Here is a 24,145-nt window from a genome sequence, read left to right as displayed (position 1 = left end):
TATGGATCTGTATTCCCAGATCCCTTTGGTTTACTGCATTCCTTGATGCCCTACTATTCACTGTGTATGTCCTACCCTGTTTTGTCCTCCAAAAGTGCAATGCCTCATGCTAACTGTATTAAATCTCATCTTTTTTAGCTGATTTTTCCAGCTGGTACAGAACCGCTGCAAGCTGATAGCTTTCCCCGCTATCGACTAGGCCCCAATCTTGGTGCCCTGTTCAAATTTGCTGACAAGTTTACCATATTATCATACAGACCATTCTTACACACGACAAGCAGCAATGGACACAGCACCATCCCTGCAGCACACCACTAATCACAAGCCCCAGTCAGAGAAGTAACCATCCACTACTACTTTCTCCCACAAAGCCAATATTGAACCCAATTTACCACATCATCTTGAATGCCAAGTGACTGAACCACCTTGACTAGCCTCTCATATGGGACTTTGCAAAAGACCTTACTAAGGGCCACATAAACAACATCTGTTGACTATCTTTCATCAATTTTCCTGGTAACCACCTCAAAAAATTAAGAATTGGTTAAACATGACCTGCCACTCAAAAGTCATATTGAATATCCCTAATCAGGCACAGTACATCCAAATACTTGTATATCCTGTCGCTTAGAATAACTTCCAATAATTTAACCACTAATGATGTCAGACTCAATAGCCTGGCTCATTTTTGGAGTCTTTCTAGAGCAACAGAGCAACATTAGCTGTCCTCCAATCCTCTGGGACCTCAGCATGGTTAAGAACATTTTAAATACCTTTGCTAGGGTCAATGCAATTTCTACACAAGCCTCCCATAAGGTCCTGAGGACATATTCACCCTAATTTGCTCAAGACAGCAAACAATCCGGATATGATCCATAACCTCACCCCTATTTTGCATCAGTTCTGTATACTGTGTCCATCTCCTGAACCAGCACAGGTGCGAAAAAAAACACTGGTGACATTTTCCCCCTGTTCATTAATGCCACCCTTCCCCCTTTAATACTTTATACTTTATTGTCGCCAAACAATTGGTACTAGAACGTGCACTCATCACAGCGATATTGATTCTGCGCTTCCCACTCCCTGGATTACAAATATTAAATATTAAAAATAGTAAAAATTAGTAAATATTAAACATTTAAATTATAAATCATAAATAGAAAATAGAAAAATGGAAAGTAAGGTAGTGCAAAAAAACTGAGAGGCAGGTCCGGATATTTGGAGGGTATAGCCCAGATCCAGGTCAGGATCCGTTCAGCAGTCTTGTCACAGTTGGAAAGAAGCTGTTCCCAAATCTGGCCGTACGAGTCTTCAAGCTCCTGAGCCTTCTCCCAGAGGGAAGAGGGACGAAAAGTGTTTTGGCTGGGTGGGTCAAACTACTTTTTAAAAATGTAAGCTTCACTTTATGACTAAATTTGTGAAAATACAATGCAAACCTTCAAAACCATTTTTTATTCTGTTGCTGAGTTCATGCCTGGATTCCGTGTAGCGACTGGTATCCCTGGACCTAAAAGCCGCAGCTCTAGCCTTTAAAAGGGACTTGACCTCATAATTCATCCAAGGTTTCCGGTTAGGGAATACCCGGATCGTCTTGCGAGACACACAGTCCTCCGTGCATTTCCAAATAAAGTCCATGACAGTTGAGGCATACTCATCGAGGCTAGTTGCTGAGTCATTGAATGCTAACCAGTCCACCGATTCAAAGCAGTCACGGAGGACCTCATCCTTTTCCTCCGTCCAACGCGACACTACTTTCAACCAATACCTTGACCCCTATCACGTCTAAAACAACAGAACCCCTGAATATTTTATTTTATTTGGAGATGCATTGCAAAACAGGACCTTCTGGCCCAGCAAACCACCTTTTTAACCCTAGCTTAATTGCAGGACAATTTACAATGACGAATTAACCTAGTAACCAGTATGTCTTTAGAATGTGGGGGAGCACCTGGAGGAAACTGGGAGGACCCGTTTCCCTCTCCTGATGGTCACTCAATAACTTGTGACCTGCACCTTAGATGTAACCATCTCCCTTTATCTCCTGTCAATCAACCTCTCGTCGTCCCAAATGATCTGGAGCTCCAGCTCCAGCTCCCTAATGTGGTCTACAAGAAGTTGCTGCTGGATGCACTTCTTGCAGGTATAATCATCAGTGATACTGGAGGGTCTCCCTGTCTTCCCACATCTTGCAAGAGCAGCATTCCAAGTTCAGACTGTCATTCCCACTGCTCTAGCTGTGCAATAAGGAAGAAACTTACTAGAAACTTGCCTTAGTTTCTTCCTGCCATATCGTATTGAGCCAAAGCCTCACACTCCCCACCCTAACATTGTCTCACTCCAAAAATGGCTGCTCTTCTTAAGCCTAACTTTTTATTAGCCCTTGCCAAGTGCTTAATTATCCAATGATCTCAAGCTCCACCAGAAGTCCTGACAAGTCTCAGTAACTTTTTAAATGTCACACTCACTCACCATAAGCAACAACTCACATGATCTCAAGCCGCCAAATTTTAACTGGATGATTACTAATTGTCTAATTTTGTACAGTTGTACCTTTAGACTGGATGAAGGTTCTCAACCTTGAACACCAACTGTCCATTTCCCTCCATTAATATTGTCTGGCATGCTGAGTTTCTCCAGCACTTTTGTATGATCTTGTAGTTTCCCAACCTGGAGTCCTCAGATCCCTTACTTAATGGTATTGGTCCATGGCATAAAAGAAGGTTGGGACCCCCATGGATGAAAATTACCATGCTGAGTGTACAGTCTTAGATGCATTTTACCTATTGTATTGTGGTGAAGGAATGATTTTAAAATTTATAACAGCACATCAGCATTATTGCATTGATGAATTTTAGTATATTTGTATGTTAGCTATAATGCATTAAATTTCAATTAAATGATTATAACAATTACAGCACAGAAATACTAAAATAACACAATGTCCTTTTCTATACATGCAACAGAATAAAAAATGGTTTTGAAGGTTTGCATTGTATTTTCACAAATTCAGTCATAAATTGAAGCTGACATTTTTAGAAAGTAGTTTAAAATTAAAATTTATAAACATCCCTCTTGAATGATCTTTCATCAATGTCATGAGTTGATTCTGTAGTGCAGATATAGAAACTGCTACTACTTACAGTATCTCCAGTTCCTTTTAAATTAGTAAGCTAAGACAGCAAAATAATTGAGAATAATTACATCTAGTCTAATTTAAAATTAGAGCCTACCAATGCTTTTGAATTCAATGTCACCTGATCTTGGGTTAAAGAAGAGAATACTTCATTTGATTTCTTTGTAAATCATCATCATGACACTATTCTGTGGCTGACCACATGATAATGGTAGTGGAAAAAATGTGGCTGACCACATGATAAAGGTTTTTAAAGAAAAACTGCTAACTTCAGTTTGTGTTTTAACCTTGCATGTATTTGTACTGTTCTTATGAGCAGTAAGCCCAATTTATACTTCTGTGTCAAATGTACGCCGTAGGTTCTGCGTACCCTATGCTGTGCACCTCCCCAAAAAAGTAACTCACGCGTCGTGGCAACGCAGACCGCAAGAACTGTGAATGGTCCGCTTGGTAGCATTGTATTTCCTCCTGCGCATTTCCGGTTGCTTTTCTCTGCCATGTCTGTACACTGATGCAAAATAAACGGTTGGAGACAATGAACCAAATTGTCAAATCTATTTGCCAACATCCGAAAATATTTGAAATGCATTTCCTCGTCCATGTCTCTCACGAAGAAACTCAACACAGTGGCATAGAAACCCCACCACCAACTAGCGTTTTGACAGCGAATTACAGAGCGACGCAGACACAACTACTCATGCTCACTACGGCATAGGGCTATGCAAATGTATAAATCAGGCCTACGGCATAGCCCGTACGCACAAGTATAAATCAGGCTTTATGCTTCATCTGTCTTAAGGATTATCTTCTGACATGGCATTGTTTTAAGCAAAGTATCATCCACTGGCATCTTGAAGGGTATATCATTTTAAATGCAAGAACAAGTGAGCATTGAATGATGGAATGCTCATAATTAAAATGCATAAATTTGCTGTTATTAGGAATGACCTGATTGCTGGTACTTGAAATTATTTTTACTAACTTGGCTTGTAATTTGTTTTCCTGGACTTGAATGTCTTATACTTCAAGTAAGTCATCTATTTTGTAAGAAAGCTTTCGCCAGAAAAGTGTTTTAAGAAAATTGTCTTCCTTTGCTAAATCACCTTGTTCAGTACATTTTGCAGCACCTCTGCAAAAAAAGAAGCAATCTACACCTGCATGTACCAAGACCAAGACAACGTTTGGGCTGATAGTGCTGGGCATAATCATCTCCAACAAGGGAAGACAGCTGTTGTTTGCAAAAGCAAACAGCTGCTGTAACTCAGTAGGTCATGTAGCATCTATGGGGGTGGGGGGGAATGGATAGTCAACATCTTAACTGAGGTAGAAGATCACCAGGAGAGAGGTGATGGGAAGAGGTGGAGCAACAGCTGGCAAGCAATAGATGGATCCAGATGAAGGGTGAAATGGAGATGGAGGGAAGAGTCAAAGTAGTGACAGAGGCTGGGACAATAAAGTTTTGCAGGTCATGGAATAAGATAGAAAAGGAATGTGGAGCATGGAACCAAATAAGGGAGGTAGAGGGAGCCCTATGGAAGGAGTGTGATGGGCAGGTGGAGTTGGTGGAGGAGGGGAAAGAAACTGGGTGATTATAGAGATGGGTGTAGGCAGAACTGAGTAGATCCAGAGAAAAGAGATAAAGGGGAATGAGGTTATCTGAAAATTTTCATGCCATCAGGTTGTAGACTGACCAGGTGGAATATGAAGTTCTTTTACTCTGACTACCAGCCTTTCATATTCAATGACATTAGCATTGTAAAAATCCCATCAACGATATCCTAGCAGCTACTATTGACACAAAACTCAACTTAACCAGGCACATAGATGCAGTCAACGTAAGGCCAGCTCAGAGGCTGAGTATTCTCTGGCAAATGATTCATCTTCTGACTAAATCCTTCCATCTTCCACGAGATTAAATAAAGAGTTTTTTGAAATAATTTCTTCTTGATGGTTAAGTGCAGCTCTAACGATTCTTAAAAAGCTACAAACTAATCTGAATAAAACAGCCCACTTGATTGGTTGCCCATCTGCCATCCTAAAAATTAACTCCCTCTGCCTCCAAATTGGCATTTCTGCAACATGTACCAGCTACAAAATACATCGAGACTACTACAAGGATATTCTAACATGTATAGCATTTTTATGAAGAACATGGGCAGCATGTGCAGGGAGATGTCACCATCTGCTGGTTGCCTTGAAGTTGCACATCATCCTGTCTTGAAAATGTATCTCCGTTATTTCAGCTTTGGTAAATGTTAATCCTGGTGCTGTTTACCCGAAAGCCCTGTGGGAGCAGGACTGCAGCAATTCAAGAGCAATTCGGGGTGTGTTAAATAAATATTAGTGACGAGCCAACAAATGGTGATGATATTGCGAAAAACTAATTTGTAAAGAAATTGCAGCTGGTAGCTGCATAGAGCACTTTTTTCTTTTTTTTCCACTAAAATGTTGCCCATTGACTTTGCATGTGTTGTGTGGCAGTTGGTGAGCTATGAACAGCTTATCTACTGGACAACAGTCTGATTGTACTGATAGTGTCAGGTTTGAATTGTGTGTAAAACTTTTTGTCGTGTCACTTTATCAGTTTTGTTGCCTATATTCTCTGTTCTTGATTGGTACTTGTTCCTCAAAAAGATTAAAGAATAGTTTGACATCAGTCTTATGGTGATATTTTATGAAAAAATTTTAAATGCTCTTGGTTGGAATTGTCATGATTGAGTCAGATTTTAGTAACAATCCTATACAGATTTTTAGTGCTGTCACTCATGCAGTCATTCATCATTAGTTATTCAGATGCACAATGTCCCTCCTCTGCCCTTCCGAGTTAAATCTCAACCATTCAACAGAAAGTAGGAAGTAACATATTAGTCTGCATGTTTGAATAATTTACATGAGCAAATTGACTTATTTTCTCCCCCTTGATGTGAGCTAGAATGTTAATTGTCCAGCATTGCCTAACTTTCTGAGAATTGTACACTTTGAAATTGACTAATGTCAAGAAGGAGGATGCATTTTACTGGGTTCAATGGAAAAACGCCATGCTATCTATATGGACAATAGAATATATTGCATGGTCTCTTGTCACATGCTACCTGACCCACTGATTATTTGCAGCTGTTTCTATTTTTGTAACTAATCACACAGTCTTGTATTCTGGATAATGTTTTATAATTCTTTGCAGGAAATCATTCTTTTTTTAAAAAGAAGCTTTTGTGTTATCCGGAACATTTTACACAGAAACGATTATTATGGGGAGGATTTCAACAACAAAAGGTAAGCCTGACCAGCTCAAACGATATAGTGGATATGCTACCTAACTTATAAAATTAAAGCACATTGAAAACAGTCAGTTGCAAATCTTAAAATGACAAAAACCTAAATGTTCGAGAGAATTAACTAATATTATATGTTTGTAGTTCAGCGATGAGAAATAATTTGGGTATTTTCAAAAAACGACATTTGTAACACAACCATCACAAATGGAAAGCTGTCTAGTAGATGACAACGTTCAGTATTAAAATAAATTTAAGAAACTGATTCATGAAAAAAGCAAACCTGGTAACTTTGTCCATTGAATTATAAGTGCAAGAAATGATATTTCCTCTTGAACCCTTCATTTTCACTGCTTCTTTCTCCTTTTATATCCTTTTTATATTATATCCATTGACCCAGTTATCAGTTTTTCTATTGACAGCTAAGCTACAAAGCTCAGCAAAATTTTGAAACGTACAGGACACTGTTGGAGCAGTGGGTAGATGAAAAGATGTCCAATGGTTTGTCTCTGCATTTCCACTTCTCTGTAGCCCATTTCACCATACCTTATTTGGGCTCAGGGCCTAGAAAATGGCACCATTTCCCTCTGTCGCGACAAGAAACTGCTAAGTTACTCAAATACTGTCAATTTCCCTGCTGATCAGCTGCCACAGTTCTTCCTGAGTGGTTGCTGGTGTTTGTTAGTTATTCGTGCTGTAGTCTGTGATTGTACATATTTGTTTGCAGCAACATGACCATTTAGATGCAGGGGTTCCCAACCTGGGGTCCACAGACCCTTTGCTTAAAAGTATTGGTCCAGGGCATAAAAAAGGTTGGGAACCCCTGAAGGGTGTTTGGCATCTTCTGTTTGCTACTTTTTCCTCCTTTGAGGGCCTATGGTGCAATTAAATGAAAAATTACTTTTGATCACTTATGGTGGTCAATGTTTTGTAGCTGTCCAGCACCATATTAATTTTATTATTGTTTGTGTATTTTTCTTACATAGGGCATGATATTTAATAATTAAGAGGCAAGTGCAAAGATTTTCCATTCAACATTCCCTCATTCTGAATTTGTGTGCTTCCAGATGTTATCACAAGCATTGACTGGTTCTGTTAAGAGTGAGAGGTGCAGGATTTTCTGGTTTAATCTGAATTTATGCAATTAATGGAATCAGAGCTTTTCTAGATTATTAATTTTTAAAAATTTGCATCACAATTGAACTTGTGAAAGAGACTGACTTTGGGTTTTGGATTTCTTTTAGATTGATGGGCAGGATAATATTGATCTCTAAGCAATAACTTAATGTTTATGGTATACACCAGGGGTTGGCAACCTTTTTGCCTCTGTGGGCCGGATAAATGCCATAAAAAACTTGAAATATGGGAATTATCCATTTAAATACATCTAATTATGTTTTGCCTCATATTAATGAATAACTCATGCTAGAAAATCATTTGTGCTTAAAGTTGCCTACCCCTGGTATACTCATTGCATTATAAACGTTATGTCGGCTCAGAGTTAATCAACAGCTCTTTGAACTATATGCAGCTGCACTTTCTTAGCAATTATATTCTACATCCTCTTATTTATATAATCAGCTTTCAGTTTGATTGCAAGTATTTCTTCAGAGTGAAGAGGATATGATCATCTTGCAGTAGGAAAGAAGTGAAAATGTGAATCAGGATCAACGATACTACAAAAATAACTAACTAACTGGTAAAAGTTGATGAATGAAATTTGTCATCTGCTTTGTTCTAAATATAATTTTGTTTATGTGTTACTAAGAAATTTTGTGATCATGATCCTGATGGGACACAATGATGGAATAATAACTTGAAGTATGCTTACTTATGGATACCAGATGCAATGAGTATTGCAAAATTTTAACCGTTTATGTCCATTTGAATCCAAAGCAGTGTATGAAAAGAAATGTCTGACAATTATGTTGTAGTACAGCAGTGATATGTGTACTTGAACACTGAAAAACATGAATTGTACAATTTTTTCAATGTTTTTCTTTCCAATCAATCAGATTTTGTTTGGATAGTTTTGAGAGTTACATATTGTGAAGTGATAAAAGGAATTTTAGGTGATTGATTAAAAAATTTTTACAATTATTTTGAATAATAAGGTTGTATAAGTTTAAGTCTGTTATTTTGTTATTTCAACAGGGCAAGGAATTTAATGCTTACAGAATATGATGGCTTTTAGCCTTTTGGGAATAATAAATAGGCAGATGGTCTGTGTTTCTATTACTGAAACGATATGGTGCTTTTAGAAGAAACAGAATAGAGTAGAGTTGCATGGTCTACGATTTTTCTTTCAGATGCTCTGTGCTTGACTGGTAACAAGAATTGGCTTGACACTAAAGGTTGGGGAAAAAAAAATTGCAGGCCATTCAGTAAAGATTTGATAGATGGTACTGATTGCGGGATCAACTAGATGGATGGAACTGGCAAACTAGAAGACAAATGTCTCAATGGGACAGTAGTTTCTACTTGTATCAAAAAGTTTTTATGATTACACTGTCACTGGCTAATACAGGACAGAAACATGCCCTTCAGCCGAATTGGTCCATGTTGACCATAGCATCTTCCCTGCTGGTCCCAGTTGTCTGTGTTTAGCCCTTAACCCTCCAAACCCCGTCCCCTTCAATTAACTATTCAAGTACCTCTTAGATTTTGCAATCATATCTGCCTTAACCACTTCTTCTGGCAGCTCCTTCCAGGTACTCACTACACTCTATATAAAGAAGTTCCCTTTCATTTCTCTTTTAAAGGTTGGGGTGGGGTAAGAAATAGATCTGAACTGAATTGAATAATTTAGAGGCAGTGGAGCTTTATAAAGCTGTAATATAACTTCTGGACTCTTGAACTCAAATCTTTAATGAATAAAGGAAAACGTACTATACATTTTTACTACCCTATTAACCTGTGTAGCCACTTTCAGTAAGTTATGAATTTGGACCCCATGATCCCTCTGCATATCAACACAATTAAGGGCCTTGCTATTAAGTGTTGTGTCTCTGCATTTGATTTCCCAAAATACAATACCTCACAGTTGGCCCACTTAAACTCCATCTAGCCTTCATCTATATCTCGCTGTATTGTTGTCGTTGTCTTTTACTCTACCACCTCACCAATACTTTGTACTGATTGCAATATTATAATAATAATTGGTAGTCCTTTGGATTCGAAGAAGACACACTGTTGTGCAGTTCATCTGTGGACACGGAGGTGACTCTGCATTCCCAGTCTGGAAGCGCAGAGTCTAGCACAATGGGGGCACTGGAAGTCCGTTGTTGTAATAATTGTGGCTGCTGTTCTGTGATGGCGCTCACAGTTTTCCGACAGTTTTTGGCAGCGCCAGTCTTCAAAACTGGTGTAGGCTTCGTAGCACAGGGCTCGCTGGCGGGTTCTGTCAGCAGCCGCAGCTTCTAGTTCCCTTGGCTGGATGTCACAGTAGCGTAGGGTTTCCTTCACAGTGTCTTTGTAGCGCTTGCGTGGTCAACCTTAAGGTCTCTTTCCTGTCTCCAGTTCACCATAGAGCAGCTGGCGAGGCATAGGGTGATCGTCCATTCTGATGACGTGTTCCGCCCACCGCATCTGGGCTCTGATGATCAGGGACTCAACACTGGTAGACTCCGCGCGATCCAAGACTTCCAGGTTGGAGACACGGTCTTGCCAAGGATGGAGCGGAGGGTGTGCATGTGAAATTTCTCCAGTTTGATGTTTTGTCGGTACAGAGTCCAGGTCTCACATCCATATAGGAGAGAAGGGATGACCACAGCTCTGTAGTGTTACGTACACGCAACCCTGGGAAAAGTATTGGTTACATGCACGCAACACTAAAAGTATCAGCAGCAATAGAACACACCTGGAGTCTGTTTTTGATGTTAAAATCCACTATCTTTATTAGTAACTACTAAATATAGTAACCAGGTGATCAAAAGTTAGCAGTGTAATGCATATATAGGTGTATAGATAAATTCCCAAACTCATTCGAGCTCAGGTGGTCAGAGTTACAGTCTTACAAAGGTATGTAAGAAAGTTCAGTTCAATCCTCAGGTTAACTAATGTGAGATATTTGTAATCCAAAGGCGAACGTTGTGAGGAGGCAATTGCATCAATATTCCACAGATTCCACAACAGCAATACAAAATAACAATAGCAGTAGGTTTTATCCCTGAAGTTGTTCCACTCCACAAATGAAGTATCAGGTTACCTCAAACACACAACGTGATAGCCACTTATCCAGTTCCACGACATATGAAATAACTCCAACAGTGATTTGCCACAGGTGTGCCTTTCTTCAGTGAACTACTACACCCAGACAAGGGTAAGCGCACACGTGGTATTCACAAAGGTTTTCCCCTCACCAGAGAAGCCACTCCTGTGGATTAACTGTGTGACAGTCACACTTTTGTATTCGAATGGAATCAAACTCACCCTTACGGGCTACTTGGAGAGAGTCCAAATAGTGACCTCTTTGTCACTCGGTTTCTGCTGTTTCAAGCCTTTCTCTCCCCTCCTCTTTCTCTGCAAACTTCTTCTACAAACGTAGTTGCAGTACTTTGTGAGAGTCATTTATCAATACTCTGGATCGATTTTAACTCATCCCTTTTGGGCAACTGAAAGTTTAAACCAGCGACCCCACTCACTGGTGTCTTTCATTGATTGAAACCATCTTGACTCTGAGCTGTGTGTGTCTGTACTCTTGCCTGGGTGGTGGTTTCCTTGAAGATGGTCCCTTTTGTGATAAGCTACTGTTGGTGATACTTTGTGTGTGGAATGGAACATCTTCGGAGATAAAACCTACTGCTATTGTTATTTTGTATTGCTGTCGTTGAAGCTGTGGAATATCGACTTAATTGCCTTCTCACAACATTTGCCTTTGGTTTACAAATATCTCGCATTAGTTAATCTGAGGATTGAACTGCACTTTCTTACTTACCATCGTAAGACTGTAACTCTGACCACCTGAGCCCGAATGAGTTTGGAAACTTTATCTATACACCTATATATGCATAACACTGCTAACTTTTGATCACCTGGTTAAGTTACTATATTTAGAAGTTACTAATAAAGATAGTGGATTTTAACATCAAAAACAGACTCCAGGTATGTTCTGTTGCTGCTGATACCTTTACAGTGCTGCATGCAATTTTGCAGTCAGCAGAAATCCAACAGTGTCCAAATGTCAGTCTCATTCTCTTGGTGTTTTACGTGACAGTCCACAGAAAAAATGAACCCTAGGGGTATATAACAGTAGACTTTCAGCCTTGGGGAGATGCGGACGTTGTGCCGATTGAGCACTCTGGTACGCAGCCTCCCCAGAGCCTGGCTGGCCTTGCTGATCCTGGAGTCAATTTCTCTGTCCAAGGACCCATCACTCAAGATCATGCTTCCCAAGTATTTGAAGCTGTTTACATTGTCAGCTGGATGTCATCAACAGTGATTTTTGGTTCTATGGAGTTGGTGTTTGGTACGGGCTGGTGAAGTACTTCAGTCTTGTTCAGGCTGACAGTCAGGCCAAAGGACGTAGCAGCGTCTGAGAATTTGTTCAGCATCAACTGTAGATCACTGTCCTTGTGTGCCAGGAGTGCCATCAGCAAAGCGGGTTTCTTGAATGACTGTATGGAGGCACTTCGTCCATGCGTTTAAGTGGCAAAGGTCAAAGAGAGAGCCATCCAATCAGTACCTGATGTACACTCCCTCCTTCAGACCTTGGACAGCACATGACAACATGCAAATGAAGAACAGATTGAACAGGACTGGGGCTAGTACACAGCCCTGCTTTACCCCATTGGAAATGACAAATGCAGCTGATGTATCACCACTGCAAAGGATCTGTCCAGCCATTCCGTTGGGGAGCAGCTGAACCATCTTCACAAATTTCCTCGGGCATCCGTAGCATCTCAGGATGATCTAGAGGGCCTCCCTGTTTACACTGTCAAATGCCTTTGTCAGGTCAGTGAAGACAGTAAAGAGGCTTATTCTGCTCGATGCACTTTTCACGGCAAATATCATGTCTGTTGTACTCCGTTCTGGCCAAAAGCCACACTGCGCCTCCGGGGGGTTCCTTTCCGAGACAGTGACAAGTCTGTTCAGGAGAATGCGGGCAAAAATCTTGCCTGCAATGGACAGCAGTGAGATACCCTTGTAGTTTCCGCAGTCTGATTTGCTTCCCTTGTTTTTGTAGAGAGCCACGATGAGGGCATCATGGAAGTTGTCAGGCATCTCCTCTGTGATCCAGATGTCTTCCAGGATGTCTTGGAACGCCCGTAAGGCATTTGGGCCTAATGCGTTGTAGATCTCGGCAAGAATGCCATCCTGCCCTCGATCTCGTCAGTAGAGGGCAACAGGTCTAGGTCATCCAGGACTGGCTGCTTAGGGATCTGCTGTAAGACATCAGGATCAGCTGTGGACGGCCTATTGAGTAGGTTGGAAAAGTGTTCAGCCCAGCGGTTTTGCAGTCCTTCCTGGTCTTTGGTCAGGCTCGACCTGTCAGATGACAGCAAGGGGGAACATCCTGGTTTAGAAGGACTGTAAACTGACTTTATGGTGCTGAAGAACTCTCTGGTGGCATGCATGTCTGCATAGCGTTCCACCTGCTCAGCCTTTATCTGCCACCACTTGTCCTGCATTTCTCGCAGTTCCGCCTGTACTTTGGACTGCAGGTGTTTAAACTTGTCTTTCTTTGAGACAGATGACGGGTCATTCTGCCAGTCTGCATAGGCCTTGTTCTTGGCCTGAAGGGCTGCTGAGATAGTCTTGTGGTTTTCATCAAACCAGTCTTGATGCACTCGGGTTTTCAGTCCGAGTACAGTTGTTGCAGTCTGTGTGATGACATCTTTGAACTGTGTCCACTTTTCAGAACAGGTTCCACAAGTGGTGAATTGCCGGAGAGTTTTTCATTAAATACATCTCGAAAACGTTGGACTTGACCTCGGTCTTGCAGTCTGCCAATGTTGAATGACACTCTGACAGTCTCTGGTTGCTTAAAAAGCAAAGGGGCTATGTGCAGGTTGAGGACCAACCGAACCAGCCTGTGATCTGTCTAACACTCAGCACCTCGCATGTCCCGGGTGATGGTGTCATCTTGAAGGTTATGCTGGCGTACTATGACATAGTCGAGTTGGTGCCAGTGTTTGGACCTGGGATGTATCCAGGTTGTTTTGTACGTGTTTGCAAGTCTGAACATCGTGTTAATGATGCACAGGTTGTGCTCGGCACACTTGCTCAGAAGCAGCAGGCCGTTACTGTTTAGTTTTCCCACCCCATGTCTCCCAAGGACTCCGTCCCAGTTGTCGCTGTCTGTCCCCACCCTAGCGTTGAAGTCGCCCAAGATGACGAGTTTGTCGCTGGTGGTTGTCTAAATAGTCTGGTCCAGGTCCTCGTAGAAACTTTCCATGTCTTCATCTGGACTCACGAGAGTTGTTGCATAGACACTGACAATGGTGATATGCCGGGACTTGCTGAGAGGAGAGCGGAACTTCATGATAGGTTCATTTATTCCAGTGGGTAGAGTAGGGATGTTCTTCAGCAGAGCAGTTTTGACTGCAATATTACTAACTCACTATCCAACATTTTCATCCAGGTCACTTGTATATTACAAAGAGCAGAGGTCCCAGTATTGATCCCTATGGAACACCACAAGACACAGACCTCCACCCATAATAAGTTCCATCAACCACTACCTTCTGAGTTTTATGGGCAAATTTTGATCTAAATGGCCAATTCACAGTGGATCACATGCATTTTAATCTTGTAGATGTGCCTACCATGAGGGACCTTGTCAAACACTTTATAAAATCCACGTAGATAACATTCAGAGCTTTATCTTCTCTAACACCTTTGTCATCTTCTCAAAAATCTCAGTCAAGTTAGTAAGCCTGACTTGCCTTGCATTAATTGGGCTGTTGTTTTTCAATTGCTCATAAATCCTATCTCGAGGATTTAACTTCTTTACCACTCATAGTTTCCAGGATTATTCTTAATTTCCTTCTTGAATAATGGAACCTCATTGGCTATTCACCAGTCTTCCAGGACCTTGCCTGTGGCTAGAGAGAGCACAGGTATATTGGTCAAAGCCCGAGCAATGACATGTCTTGACTCTCAATAGCCTGCAATATATCCTATCCTTGTCCTTTCTTCTTGCTGGAACGTACCTCTTCTGTACTCTGTGCAGTTGGCCTTTAAATACCCTCCACATATCAGATGTGGATGTTCCCAAAAGCAGCTGTTTCCAGTTAACTCTCCCAGTTCCTGCCTAATAGTCTCGTAATTTGTTCTGCTTCAATTTGATGGTCTCTGCAAGGCCCATACTTATTATTACCTATAGCTGTCTTGAAACTTAGAGTTGTGATCACTGTTCCCTAACTTTTACCACAGAAAGGTCAGTTACCTGGTCAGGTTCATTAACCAACATCAGGTCCTGTTGGGCTATCTACATATTGATTTAAGAAGCCACTCTGGATGCAAGAAACAATTTCTGCCCCGTCTAAACTTCTTGCAGTACAGAGGCCCTGTCAATATTAGAGGAGTGTAAGTTGCCCATTACTACAACTTTGATTTTTACATCTTTCCCTAATCTGTTTGCATAACTATACTTAATGTTCCAGTGGCTATTGGGGTGTCTGTAATATAACTCTCTCAGAGGGATTGCACCTTTCTTATTTTTGAGTTCTACCCATAGAGGCTCTCAGGATGAGTCCTCCATTATGTCACAGCTAAGTGATATTGTCTCTGATCAATAGTGCAACTCCACTTCCCTCCCTTTTACCTCCTCCTCTCTTTTCTAAAACATCAAAACCCTGGAATATTAAGCATTCATTCGTTTCCCCCTCCCAACAAAGTCCCTGCTATGGCTACAGCATCATAGTTCCATGTACTGATCCATAATGTTACCATAATGTTCCTAGAATTAAAAAAAACACTTCAGTCTTTCCATCCCATGGTGCCTATGACCTTGGTCCTGTCATAGCATCTATGTTCCTCTCAGTTCCTCCACATTCTGACATGCCAGAATACCAAACTGGTGTAAACTCACCTCATTAACCTCAGCAAGCCTCCTGGCCAGGCCATTGGTTCCTCTCCAGATACAATGCAATCCATCTGTCTTGTACAGGTCAGGTCTGCTCCAAAAGAGATTCCAGTGAGCCAGGAACATGAAATCCTGTTCCTGCACCCTCAGCAATTCATTCATCTGTTCTATCTGTTTCCAAATCCCGATACTCATTGTGCAGGACCTCTTTTCTCTTTCTACCTATGTCATTCGTGCCAGTGTGCACCATGACCTCTGGTTACTCACTGTCCCTCTTAAGAATATTCTGCAGCCTGTCTGGGGCATCCTTAACCATAGCACCCAGGAGGCAGTGCACCATCCTAGTGTCTCTTACATACCCACAGAATCTCCTTTCTGTCTCCCCTACTGTCATGTCTCCTATCTGAGTTGCTCTGGATGAATTTGTGCTTCCCTTCTGAGTTTCAGAGGCAATCACAGTGCCACTACCTGGGTGTTGCTGCTGCACTTTGATAGGCCATCACCTCCAGCAGTATCAGAAGAGGTACACTTATTGTTGAGGAGAATGGCCCCAGGTGCCAACTCTCCTTACTTATTCTAGGTAGTCACTTATCTACCTGAAGCCGCTTCCTTGTGTGCGAACACCTCAGTAAAAGTCTTGTCCACGAAGCCTTCAGTTTCCCGGATGATTATGAGTACTTGCAGATTCAGCACCAGTTCCTTGGCCCAGTTTGTCGTGCACTTTTCAGAGATCCCCTGAGGTTCCCTGACTTCCCACATCTTGCAGGATAATTCCACTAACCCCTACTATCCTGCCAAGACAGAAGTAAGGACTAAGGATAAATGACACAATAAAACACCACCTGTTCTTATCTGTGCCTTCTCACTGAAGCCTTTCTCTTAAAAAGTGCTGTGCTTTTATTTCCTTGGCCACTTGCTCCACCTCTACGCTGAAGCCTCTTGAGTCAAAGCCTTAGCCTCCCACTCTTACACTGTCCAACTCCAACAATTGCTGTCCTTGGAATTCTCTTTAATCCCATTTGCCAAGAACTTTTCATGGCAAGTGTTATGGCTAGAGTTGCATGTGTTACTCTTGGGCTTGGCTAGTGGCTATACAGGCTTTACTTCTGCATGAAGTAATAGATTATTTAAGTATTTTGTTTGACACACTTTTGTATATAGTGTGTTTTATACAACCATCGGCATTCCCTTTGTAAAGACAGTTTGGAACCATGGTTTTTGAACGTGAAACTTGCAACTAGAACATAGAACATAGAATAGTACAGCACAGTACAGGCCCTTCGGCCCACAATGTTGTGCAGACCCTTAAACCCTGCCTCCCATATAACCCCCCACCTTAAATTCCTCCATATACCTGTCTAGTAGTATCTTAATAGAACATAGAATAGTACAGCACAGTACTAGACTTTGGTATTATGTCGATTTAATAAAAAGCTCTTTTGTATGTTTTGTTTCACCTTTGACCTCATAGTTGTAACCAGTAAAAGCCAGATGAAGCCTTATCATAGGTTGCCCATTGTGACAAATTCATTGGAGATATAAGAGACTACAGATGTCGTGGAATTTGGAGCAAAAAACAAGCAGCTGGAGGATCTCAGTGGATCAAGCAGCATCTGTAGAGGCAAAGGGATCCTCTGTCTTGAATCAAGCCCCTGCATCGTGACTGGTCAAAATGTTGACCATGTCTTTACCTCCACAGGTGCCATTTGACCCATTGAGCTCCCCCAGTAGGTTATTATTTTCCTTGTGATAAAATCATTAGTTTGAGTAAGGATTAATTTTGGTCAGAGTGCCTTTCAAAAGGGGTAAACAAATTATTTAGTATTTAATTTATTCATCAGATGAAGAACTTATTCTTCTGTAGCTATAATTAATGTACTTAAAGCAGCATATTTGCACTTTTTTTAGATTCAAAGGAAGGTCGTAAAGAAAAATCTGGGAAGAATCATCTGCCAAATAATTCCCTTAAGAGCAATGGTAAGTGCTTACATTAGGGAAAGCAAAGTATAAAATCTTGTGTTGAGGATGCCTGATAATCATCTTTTGAACCACTTAAGTTTGTGTATATTAAAATATTATTTTACCTTTTGAATTAATTCTGTTTTTTGTGGCTTGGTTTGGAGATGCTGTTATATGTTAAATATTGTAACTTTTTTGAAGTGTTATTATTTTGTATTATGCATGCAAACAAGTAAAACTTGTTGAAATAAAAGTTTTTTTCCCTTTATTAAAGCTGTTGTTTGAGTGTTTACTTCAAATGTATGTCTAGAATATCTGGAAAAGATTGAGTATGTGATAGATTTGGTGGCACTTCACAACAATAGAAGCCTCTGATTTGACCAGTGCTATTGGAAAGGATGCATTTGTCAGATTGTCTCAGCTTTGAGTTAACAGGACAAATGCTGTTGCAGTAATCCTGTTAAAGTAACTGAGAATTAAACAAACCTTTGTGTCTTCAGAGGATGCAGTAAATAAGCTCATATTTAATGACTGATTTAATCATACCAGTAGGTCATAGAGCAGTTAGTTATTCTTATAATTGTAAATAGCTTAAAAACCAGTTTGGGAATCTAAACTACTAAAAAAAACAGTGCTTTTGGTACATGTCATTACTGTTTCCAAACTTAAAGATTTGTTTAACCTCAGGAATTAATACTGATCTCTAATTTCTGACTAAACTTAAAATCACACTTTCTCTATGGCAGGAGATGCTGGCATTTCGGGGAGGTGAGTTGGTGCTTGAGGTGGGGGCCCTCTGACAGAACTCTGAACTGGTGGGGCCTTCTGCACCTTTGTGTCTCTGGCATGCTATTTTCCTTTTCTTTTCCTGAGCCTGTTTTGCATTGCTAGCTTTCTCTTTTGCCATTCCTACTTTTTTATTGGTTATTATCACATAGCTGTTTATAGGAGCTTTTTTATTGCACAAATTGGCTGTTGCTTTTCCCATGTCATAACAGTGACCACACATGAAAGTACTTCATTTGGCTGTAAATCACTATGAAATATCCAGGGGTTGTGAAACACGTTAAATCTTTTTTTTATGCTTCATATTGTCTTGGGTTTATATCACATCAGCCTTTTTAATTATTTTCTGTTTTAAGAGCTTACAGGCCCCTTTTAATTTCACTCTGTGCAAGTATGTACATGTATGCAATTGTTTTCTTCCCATTTCTTTCTTTTAATTCTTTTCAAAGTTGATTAAATATTTGTTAAGTGACTCCAAAAATTCAGTTTTAGTTTGTATTTTTGATCTGGATTTGCATTTTTTTGATTTTTGTGTAGTTTGGACAGCTGTATATACTGGGCTTATGTGGTTGAGTTTTAGTTTTCTTTGCTCATTTTGGTATGAAGATACGTGACCTTGATGGATTTTACTGTAAAGTTGCAAAAATGACACATCTTAATAGGCTTTTCGTTAATCACTATTTTGATGAAGGATTTTTGAAATTGCTTTACATTGGTGAGACAGGTAAACAAAGAAACTTGTATAGAGTTTATGTAAAATATCCAAACAATGCTTGATTTTCAGTGTCATTTTTTTCTTGATTGAATTGGCAATGCATTACTAGTTATTAATTAATTTGCTTCACATGGTAGTTTTGAATAGTGAGCTTGTTCATATGAAGGACTGTAACACTGCAAAATTAACTCTTCTAAATAAGTGACTATATAGAAATATTTAGAGGATTTTTAAGCAAATTCTTTGAAATATGGACATTATTTTTAGAGCCAGTGCATTTGGCTTATGATCTTTTGTAAGACTTGCCTTCAGAAATATTAAAGATAAGGTTGTTGCAACATCTGAGAGTTAGCACAAATTCACTGTTGCTTCATTGAAAAGATTGAGTTAATTTTTGTAAATTAAATGTTAAGGATGCACATTTATTGTTTTTTTTTTGTAACTGCTTGAATATTAAATACAAAACTTGTATACATTGTATTCACTAATGTCATGAATATAGCCCAATGTTATACTTATTTGTTTCTGACCATAAGGCTTAATTTTGACAATAAAATTGTTCACTTTATACTATATTAAAAATAGGTGAAAATAATGTTAAATTGTTATGTTTCTCTGTATTCTGTATGTCTGCTATGTGATTCTTTGTCACAGTATGTGAGACTTGTGAAATTCCAGCAGCAGGAAAGAAATTTCTGAGTGAAACATGCATTAAATCCATGATCTCTTTGTACCAATATTCTCTTTGCTAGCTTTAATTACCTTGTTTGATTTTTAAAAATATAAAACTTTTGTTCTCATTTGCCAAACTGTTGGCTTCTTGATTCTTCTGAGGGCTCAAGCCAAGTCTCCTTTACATTCCTTGCTGGTATTTGTTTTCATCATTGACTATGGTGGACAGGTTAGAAATGCTTCTTCTAAAATGCACTCTTCTAGGATTAAATATTAGTAAGCCTCAATACATGTGGATTAATTATTTTCTTGTATGATGCTTGTAAAGTATCATGGCGAAACATTATTTTGGAATCAAAGTTATCAAGCATTCTCAGAATATTTTATGTTTCAATTTGGTCACCCCTCATTCTTGTCAATTGCTGTAGGCACTCCCAACCTACTCCATCTTTTCTCATTAGACAAACTCTCAGTCTCAGGATTCAACCTAGTGCATTTTCTCTGAACTGTCTGTGATGCAGAAATACTTTTTCTTCACCCAGGAGACAGGAATTATATTCAGTGTTATGGATGTTTGTATTGCCAATGTCCTGAAAGTCGCACCGTGACTTTTATATGCCACTGCCTTTGTAAGGAAAGCTAATCTTCCATTTATCTTCCTAAAATGCTGTATTTCTATGTTACATATACGGGACATTCAGGCCCCTCCATACTTTTTATTTATTAAACACTGTTCTCCTTTTTAATTCTTTCTACCAATACAGTAACCTCATATTTTCTTGTTAATAGAACTTGATCAGCCAAAATGTTCTCCAATTGTTTAACCTTTCTGCTTCCTTGTAGATTCTTTGAATTCTCCTCACACCTTGCTTTCTTAATTATCTTTGTATCTTTAGTAAATCTGACTACAGTACACTTAATCTCTCCATCTGTCAGGACTATAAATTATAAACAGTTGAGGTCCCAGCATCTGATTTTTAAAAAATGTACAGCTGTCAAGCAGAGATGCCATGCAAAAGCTTTTTGAAGATACAATTTTATTTCTCATTAAGTCCATTTTGCTAAGATGCACAATTTTCCTAGAGTGTATTATTAGAATACAAAGAAATAAAGAGTAAACTCTTTTATGCTGCAGCTTTTTGAACAAGTCCAAGATTCAGTAGTTTTGTCTCCACACATCACTCAAGGCCACTAGATATTTACGTCTATATTATACAATTTCTTGCTGAACTATTTAAAGTTAAATCTTAATTTTAGATGTGGTTGATTTAAATTTTAGAAAGTAGTTAAAATTTTAAGTTAAAAACCTTGAGATGAAGTTGGTTTCTGCACTAACTTTCCCAAATAAGTAAAAGATGGATTTGAGATTTGGACAAGTTATGATTTTTCTGCTGGAATGTTTTGTCAGTTACAAGAACTCTAGTGTCCTCCAATGGAGTAATTTGGTCATTATTTTTGTGCTTTTCCAATGAAAATGAATGCTAGTGAAATTTGTATGATGGCTTCCTTTAATTCCTACATTTGTGCACAGCAGCCGATGGATGCATTTTATTGGTGCTGTGTTTGTGCAACTCAGAGATGCATATTTTTAACAGGGAGAGCTAAACGGGCAATCAGAGATACTTTAGAGGGCCTCTCGTATAGAGAGAAGGATCTCCTATAGTCTCTTTGGTGATATCAGGCTTCACTTTTATAACTTACCTTTTTGAAAACTCAAGGGAATATAGACCAAGGCTACATAACTATTTTTCAACATGTTTGATGACATTAATATTGTGAAAATTTAATTTATGAAATGGGAGAAAGAAATCCATGACACTGATAATGTGTGATTTCTGTGGGTAGCTTACTTTGAAGTTGGTGACAAAATATGGACTATTATTATTGATTTCCCCACTGTTACATAATTGCTGTGGATAACAGCCTACCATTCTGTTAATCCTTTTACCTGTACGCATATCTATGCTATATTGTTAAGTAAAATCTTCCATTACCGAACAGTTATTTTGAGTAGTAACCACTTGTGTGGCATCATTGAATGCTTTTTGAAACTGCAAATACATTTTGCTCAGATTCTTCCTTTATCAACCCCCTTAGTTGCAACCTCAGAAAAAAGTATCTGATTTGTCAAACAACATTTCTTTTCATGAATCCTATGTGTTTATGATACCATAATTTCAGTTTTGCAAAATTTTCCAAGTGTTCAGTGAATGTATTCAATGATGTATTTATGCCAGTAAGGTCAGACTAACTGGCTTATAATAATGCCATTGTCTGCCTTTATGTATTGGCATATTGAGAGTGGACCCAGTAGAGGAGGAAAATAGGTGGGAGAGAAGGAGGATTCATTAGAGTAACATTTGAAATTCAGAGGTGTTCAGTGCATAGTTCGCAGCTTTGCTCATGTTAATCAGTCCTGGACCCAGAGTTGCATATTTTTATCAAAAAATTGCATTACATCATTTTTAATCACTAAAACAGACTGCCCTTTGCATTGTTTTATACTCATTTTCAAAGTACCAGTATCCACATGACAGAAATGGTGGATATCCACATTGTTTCCTGGTATTAAAGTGTGCAATAAAATAATAGCTTGAAATTCCATTGGGAAATTAGTTCAAAGCAAGAAAACCTCTAATTAATCCGGCTAACTATTTTCAAGTATAATAGAAGGTTTATCAATTCAATGTTGACAGTCTTCTAGCTACTGTTGCAAGTTAAAGTTCATGAACCCTTTGCAATTACCTGGTTTTCTGCATTAATTACCCATAAAATGTGGTCTGATCTTCGTCTAAGTCACAATAATAGACAAACACAAACTGCCTAATCTAATAACACACAAACAATTGTACTTTTCATGTCTTTATTGAACACATTGTTTAATCATTCACTTTTCAGGCCGGAAAAGGTATGTGAACCCTTGTATTAAACAACTGGTAGAAGCTCCTTTGGCAGCAATAACCTGCACCAAACATTTCCTGAAGCTGCTAATCAGACTTGCACAGCAGCTAGGAGGAATTTTAGACCATTCCTCCATACAAAACTGTTTAAGTTGATCAATATTTCTTGAATACCTTTCATGAATAGTCCTTTTTAGGTCATGCCACAGCATCTCAATTGAGTTAAGGTCTGGACTCTGACGTGGCTATTCCAAAACACAAATTTTCTTCCTTCTTAAATCATTCTGTTGTTGATTTAGTCTTGTGTTTCAGATCATTGTCTTGTTGCATCATCCAACTTCTATTAAGCTTCAGATGATGGACCACTACTTTGACATTCTCCTGTAAATGTCTCAATAAAATTTTGAATTAATTGTTCCCTCAACGATTGCAAGCTGACCAGGCCCTGGCGCAGCAAAGCAGCCCAAACCATGATATTCCTTACCATACTTAACAGTTAGGATGAGGTTTTGGTGTTGGTGTGCAGTGCCTTTTTCCTCTGAACATCGTGGTATGCATTTCTGCAAGAAAGTTCAAATTTTTCTCATCTGTCCACGGAACATTTTCCCAGAAGCATTGTGGAACATCTAGGTAGTCTTTTGCAAACTTGTGACACGTAGCAAAGTTTTTATTGGAGAGCAGTGGTTTCCTCTGTGGTGTTCTTGCATGAATATCATTCTTGTTCAGTGTTTTTCTTATTGTGGTCACATGAACAGAGACATCAGCAAGTTCTAGAGATTTCTGCAAGTCTTTTGCTCTGGGTTCTTTCTCACCTCCTTTAGCATTACACGTTGTGCTCTTTGCAGGTCACCCACTCCTAGTGAGAGTAGCAACGGTATTAAATTTCTTCCATTTGTAGACAATTTCTGTTACTGGACTGATGAACCAGGTCTTAGAAATGCTTTTGTAGCCTTTTCCAGCTTCATACATCTCTACAATTCTTCTAAGGCCCTCTGAAAGTTGTTTGGATTGAGGCATGGTGCACATAATCAGATCTTTCTTGAGAAGAGCGTGCTCTGTCAGTAACCTGATTTTGTCTTTTTTATAGGGCAGGTAACCTCTACAACCCACACCTCCAATTTCATCTCATTGATTGGAAACCTGACTCCAAATAGCTTTTGTAGAGGGCATCATCCCAGAGGTTCACATACTTTCTTTGAACCTAGAATGTGGTTGTTAAATGGTGTACTCAGTATTGACAAGAAGTACAATTGTTTGTGCGTTATTGGTTGAGGCAGATTGTGTTTGTCTATTATTGTGACCTAGATGAAGATCAGACCATATTTTATGAGTAATGCAGAAACCAGGTAATTGCTAAGGGTTCACTAACTTTTTTTCTTGCAACTGTACTTATGATATACCTTTTCCTTTACAGTTTCTCCATATTTGACTCTTAGCATTTTTGAAGCTGTAGCCGAAGAGCAATGATCTGGTCTGGATCAAATTTAACTGTCAGAACCAATTAAGAGTATTATTGAAATTATCCAGCAGTTTGATGTACACTCTCATTTGCAGTAAAAGTCATGGAGTTCTCTGAATAGCTGGCTGTACAAATGCTTAATTTTTCTCCGAAATTTTATTTGGCTTTTTAAAAGATTTCTCAATAATTGTTTGATGCTTGGAGTGTAATCAATCATTGAC

General features: G+C 39.3%; 1 protein-coding gene across 4 annotated transcripts in view; it reads left to right on the top strand.

The window, feature by feature from the left end:
- The window catches only part of scml2 (Scm polycomb group protein like 2), a 140,550-nt gene that overhangs the window by 18,931 nt on the left and 97,474 nt on the right, over positions 1–24,145 (top strand). For 2 of the 4 annotated variants that reach the window (XM_072260718.1, XM_072260719.1), the window contains exons 2-3: positions 6,315–6,406; positions 17,342–17,410. In XM_072260718.1, coding sequence (XP_072116819.1) covers positions 6,382–6,406; positions 17,342–17,410 — 94 coding nt within the window. In that variant the 5' untranslated portion in view covers positions 6,315–6,381. Of the gene's footprint in view, positions 1–6,314; positions 6,407–17,341; positions 17,411–18,138; positions 18,161–24,145 lie in introns of all 4 variants that reach the window. The other 2 variants (XM_072260721.1, XM_072260722.1) reach the window with 2 other exon arrangements.

This window comes from Mobula birostris, chromosome 6 (genome assembly GCF_030028105.1).
Source record: "Mobula birostris isolate sMobBir1 chromosome 6, sMobBir1.hap1, whole genome shotgun sequence".
NCBI lineage: Eukaryota > Metazoa > Chordata > Chondrichthyes > Myliobatiformes > Myliobatidae > Mobula > Mobula birostris.
This window is presented reverse-complemented; position numbering and strand designations above follow the sequence as displayed.